The sequence below is a fragment of the Nothobranchius furzeri genome, chromosome 7 (genome assembly GCF_043380555.1).
Source record: "Nothobranchius furzeri strain GRZ-AD chromosome 7, NfurGRZ-RIMD1, whole genome shotgun sequence".
NCBI lineage: Eukaryota > Metazoa > Chordata > Actinopteri > Cyprinodontiformes > Nothobranchiidae > Nothobranchius > Nothobranchius furzeri.
The window spans coordinates 71,987,541-71,992,799 of record NC_091747.1 but is presented as its reverse complement, the minus strand read 5'-3'; the positions used below and the strand labels follow the sequence as shown (position 1 = coordinate 71,992,799).

The 5,259-nt window shown below is 44.5% G+C and overlaps 1 protein-coding gene across 1 annotated transcript; it reads left to right on the top strand.

The window, feature by feature from the left end:
- The first annotated feature begins 408 nt into the window (after positions 1-408).
- LOC107382282 (homeobox protein OTX1 B) lies at positions 409-4,953 on the top strand. The gene is made up of 4 exons (XM_015954375.3): positions 409-628; positions 1,848-2,005; positions 2,381-2,532; positions 3,798-4,953. Exons 2-4 carry the CDS (start codon positions 1,909-1,911, stop codon positions 4,563-4,565), a joined length of 1,017 nt encoding a protein of 338 aa, XP_015809861.3. The 5' UTR covers positions 409-628; positions 1,848-1,908; the 3' UTR covers positions 4,566-4,953.
- The last annotated feature ends 306 nt before the right edge of the window (positions 4,954-5,259 follow it).

The window sequence follows — 5,259 nt, the reverse complement described above, 5'->3', positions numbered from 1 at the left end:
AAAATGGAGTTTATAGAAGAGGATAAATAAGCAACATTATTATGAGAATTGGGGATCCTTCATTTTTCATTTAATTCATGGACTTAAACAGATGCACCTATTTTTAACATCTATCTATCTTATTTTGTTAATTCAACAGAGCTGTAAAATTATTATTATTATTATTATAAACAAATAAAAATAAGCATCAGTTAAATTTAACCAACTAAATTGTCCTTTTGCCACATTTTTGTTTTGTTTCCAGCCGAAAGACTTGAAAGTTTCTCACCTAAACTTTTCTCCTCTCCACGTCACGTGGTGTTCTCTGTGTGTCCTGCCCGCGCGCTGATTGGCCGCCTCCCTCTCCCGGGAGGAAGGGGGGTGTTGCTGAAGGCTGCGATTGGCTGAGATGAGCGGAGGCTCCGCGTGCCTCTGACAGATGGAGGCTCCGGCCTCAGAGGCGAGCGGCGGACTCCGTCAGCAGCAGCGGCCCTCTGAGCTTTCTGTTCCGGTTTGTTTTCATCTTTTCACGCGGAGATGATCTGATCCTAAACCCAGAGGCGGCTCTCAGCCCGTTTCTCTGTGGATGTTTCTGTTCTTCTAGATTTGACTTTAAGCAGGATTTACAATAAAAGGGAAATCAAGCCAGGTGAGCTTCTAATTTGAACTTTTCTTTATTCTGACACACCAGCTTCTCCGTGAAACGCGGACGAGTTCATAAATAACTTTTTAAAAATCTTTTTTTTTTTTAAGTTTTAAAACAAACACAGAAGGTTTGGGGCCACGTTCCGTTTGTTTCAACCTTTTCTTGGAGAGGAAACAAACTTTAGGGGCAGCTGACGCTTTTGTTTGACCCAACCCGCTCATGCTCCCGCCGGGCCCGAACCTCTGCTAACAGCTCCGCTAATTGTTCTGGAGCTCTCATCTCAATTCTAATGGAGCTCATTCGCACCCATTCTGGAGCTTTTAAACAGCGTGGTTATGGAAATAGGTCGGAGGCCCGGCACCTAGCAGGGAAACGAAGGAGAGAACTAAAAATAGATTTCAAACAGTTCATCTGAGCAGTTTATACCGAAAACTCCGGATTACTGTGAACGCTTTTTTATTGGAGCTGCGGGAAACGCGCGGGTTTAAAACAAAAATAGGATATAAGAATGTCTGAATTGTTATTCCTTGATATTGTTTATTTTAGTGGTTTAGTGTTTTTCCGCTGAAAGTATCAAATCAACACATTTATAAAGTTGTTATTCTAAGAAAAACCAAAATGGTGCTCAATAAGATATTTTAATGTATGCATGTAAACAGCAGGCATGATGGGGGTCGATTTAATATAGCGAGTTATAACATGAAGTAAAGGCTCATGGATACGATGTTAACGTGTGTGTGTGTGTGTGTGTGTGGGGGGGGGGGTCCTGATAGATTCAGACTTTTAGTTTAAATCCTCCTGAGAATTCCCGCCAGCTTCCCGATCCCGGAGCGGTCACTTGAAGTTAACATTAATAGATAATTGTGTCATTAAACGGTCCTGATGACGTTTAGGAAGCAGTGTTTTGTTTTGAATCTCGTGTCCGTGGTTAACATGTTAGTGGTTTAGTTTATTGATAATATTTCAGAAAACTGAATATGTTTATGATTTAGGAACATTTTTATTCTGCATTTGAGAGGATTGATTAAAATAACATTTCTGAAAGTTTATTAGCAAAACCACATCAAATATTTTTAGTTTAAAGTCAACAAAATTAGACTGATATGAAGTTTTTATTTAGCCTATTTATAAAAACGGACCTTTCACCTTTTCGTTGTGTGTGTGTGTGTGTGTGTGTGTGTGTGTGTGTGTGTGTGTGTGTGTGTGTGTGTGTGTGTTGCAGAAACATACGGTCCAGCTCGCGCACCTGGCCTGTCCGTCCGGCCCCCCTCCCTGCCCCGAGCATGATGTCGTATCTCAAACCGGGCCCGTACGGGATGAACGGACTGGGCCTGAGCGGCGCCGCCATGGACCTACTGCATCCCTCCGTGGGGTACCCTGGTACGGCCCCGTCATGCAGGACTGCTCTGATATGAAACAACCGTGAAGATGAAATAACTCACTTCCGTTTTGATCATTTGAACCTTTTTAGAACTGTAACGGTTTCATAAAAACAGGAAAAGGTTGTGTTTCATTTTGGACCAACGCCTTGATTCCTGGCTCCAGACGTCTCAGGATTTGGTTTATTATTTTGCGAGAGCCCAGCTGTTTCTTTGGGTTTTCTGCTTTTATTTGGCCGTTTTTATTCCGATTATTCAACCTTTTAACGATAACCGCGATTCAAAAATAACCCCCAAATATCCACAGTTTCAGACTCTCTATGAGTCAGAGTTCTGGTGGTTCGATTCCCTGATGGTGGGTGTCTGTTTGCTGCAGCCAACCCGCGGAAGCAGCGGCGGGAGCGCACCACCTTCACCCGGACGCAGCTGGACATCCTGGAGTCGCTGTTCGCCAAGACGCGCTACCCGGACATCTTCATGAGGGAGGAGGTGGCGCTGAAGATCAACCTGCCGGAATCCAGGGTCCAGGTGGGCGCAACATTTCATTGTTTCATTAGAAAACTTCACAAATTATGTTTACAACTAACTTCATGTTTCAGGGCAGGCCCGACACACCAACTTGAGAGTGGATCTTACATGTCGGTGTTTAATTTAAAATAGTATTTCAGGTTTTATTTTATAATTTTTTTTTATTCATGAGATTTTTTAAGCATAACATGTAATGTTGTTTGAAAGAAAGTTGTTTTGTTTTAGCTTTGGAATTTCAGGACATTTTTGTTGAAAGTTTTCCCATTTTTTACAAGAGTTCGGGTGATATCGTCAAAACAAAAACAAGAAGTTTGAGTTATTATATATAAATGAAATTATATTAAATGAAATAGTTTTGCCTAAAATGTTTTGCACTATAAAATTGTGTGTGTCAAGAAGGAGAAACTTTTCTAAGTTACCTTTTCTTTTGATTTTGAGATGATTGAAAGTAAATAAATAAATAAAATAATAATAATAATAATAATAATAATAAGCAGACATTATCTTGGTGCTCTCACTCACACCAAAAGCTAAACAAATAAAAGATTACCTGTTTTTAATTAAATCTTGTTGTCATGTTTAAAAATACCTGATAAAGAAGAGAATCTTTATAGGAACAAAAATTGTGTGTGTGTGTGTGTGTGTGTGTGTGTGTGTGTGTGTGTGTGTGTGTGTGTGTGTGTGTGTGTGTGTGTGTGTGTGTGTGTGTGTGTGTGTGTGTGTGTGTGTTTATAAAATAGCAATGAGGGGAAAACCCATTTTCTTAATTTGACCTCTGGTCATGGAGGGATGGAGCAGCTATCTGTATTCAGCTTCTGTAACCTGGATGATGATGATGATGAGGATGATGATGAGGATGATGGTGATGATGATGAGGAGGAGGAGGATGAGGATGATGATGACGATGATGATGATGAGGATGATGGTGATGATGATGAGGAGGAGGAGGATGAGGATGATGATGACGATGATGAGGATGAGGATGATGATGATGATGATGTGATGACGATGATGAGGATGAGGATGATGGTGATGATGAGGATGATGGTGATGATGATGATGAGGATGAGGATGATGATGAGGATGATGATGAGGCAGAGGATGATGAGGAGGATGGTGATGAGAATGATGAGGAGGATGATGATGATTTTGATGATGATGAGGATGAGGATGAGGATGATGAGGAGGATGATGATGATTTTGAGGATGATGATGATGAGGATGAGGATGAGGATGATGATGGAGTTTTGACCTGCTTTCCTTAGGTCTGGTTCAAGAACCGACGAGCCAAGTGTCGGCAGCAGCAGCAGCAGAGCGCCAACAGCACCAAGGTGAAACCAGTGAAGAAGAAATCATCCCCAACCAGAGATAGCGCTGGTTCCGAGAGCAGTGGACAGTTCACCCCACCTGCAGCATCCAGCTCCTCCACCTCCTCCTCCTCCTCCTCCTCAGTCCCCTCCGGACTGAGCGGACCTGCTCTGATCTGCACCTCTACTTCAGTCACCGCTCCGGTGTCGTCCATCTGGAGTCCAGCATCCATCTCCCCGGCCCCGGCTCCAGCAAATTTGCCTGAACCCGTCCCCCACGCCAGCGCCTCCTGCATGCAGCGCTCTTCGTCGTCCTCCACCCTGACAGGAACTCCATCTTATCCTGTGTCCTACAGCCAGACTGCAGCAGCGTACAGCCAGGGCTACCCCCCTTCAGCAGCGAGCTCCTACTTCAGCGGGGTGGAGTGCGGCTCCTACCTGGCACCTATGCACTCCCACCACCACCAACACCACCTACATCAGCTCAGCCCCATGACGGGGAGCTCCATGCCAGGACACCCACACCACCACATCGGCCAAACATCTGGCCACAACCCCCCACCCCCCCACCACCAGGCCTACAGCACGCCCGGCCTCACCTTCAACTCAACAGATTGTCTGGATTACAAAGAGCAGACAGCAGCTTCAGCCTGGAAGCTTAACTTTAACGCCTCGGACTGTTTGGACTACAAAGACCAGGCCTCGTGGCGATTCCAGACGCTGTGAAGACCTCTTGGTCTCTTAGGGAGAGGATCATCTTTGGGATTAAAGTAAACATGTGCACATGTGAAGCCTCAGCATCAGTTCTCCTTGAGAACACAAGAGACAGACTGGCCTTCGTCACAGTGAGCTCACGGTGGATCCTGATGATGTCAGAGATCTGGGATTGCCTCGGTGATGACTCCTCGAGAAAAAAAGCAAACTTTCTGAGACACGGCATCCCCAGACGAGTTTTTATTGGTGTTTTCTAAACAGGTTTATTTTTAAAACAGGCCTGTTGCTTTGGCTCTGGTTTGGTTCTGACACTTGCAGCACTTGTTTGCTTTTGGAATGCGAATCCTGATCAAAATGTCAGCCAGCTGTGTCTTTATAATAAAGTCCTGTTTAAACATGAGCCGTCCAAGAAAATGTCTGTTCCGTCTGAAGGAAGAATCGAGTGTCAGCTCGTCAGCCGACCTCTCTGCTTCATGATCAACTTCACCAAACTGGTTTTACTGGTTTAGCGGCACGCAGAGCCACATTACAGCTATTGAAATGATTGATCTGCAGTCTGTGTTGTGTTCGCTGATTTTTCTAGGGCCCTGTGAGGGGTTCAAAGCTGGTGGAGGCAGAATAATGATCTTAGGCCTAGTCCACACGTAGCCGGGGTTTTTAAAAACGAATATCCGCCCCTCCAAAAACTTGCATCCACACCACCGCG

What these genes read in the sequence shown, in the direction of transcription:
- LOC107382282 (XM_015954375.3), top strand. Translation starts at nt 1,909, where the DNA reads ATGATGTCGTATCTCAAACCGGGCCCGTACGGGATGAACGGACTGGGC. An exon ending in TCCCTCCGTGGGGTACCCTG is followed by an intron (nt 2,006 to 2,380) that starts GTACGGCCCCGT and finishes TGTTTGCTGCAG; the next exon opens with CCAACCCGCGGAAGCAGCGG. An exon ending in TGCCGGAATCCAGGGTCCAG is followed by an intron (nt 2,533 to 3,797) that starts GTGGGCGCAACA and finishes TGCTTTCCTTAG; the next exon opens with GTCTGGTTCAAGAACCGACG.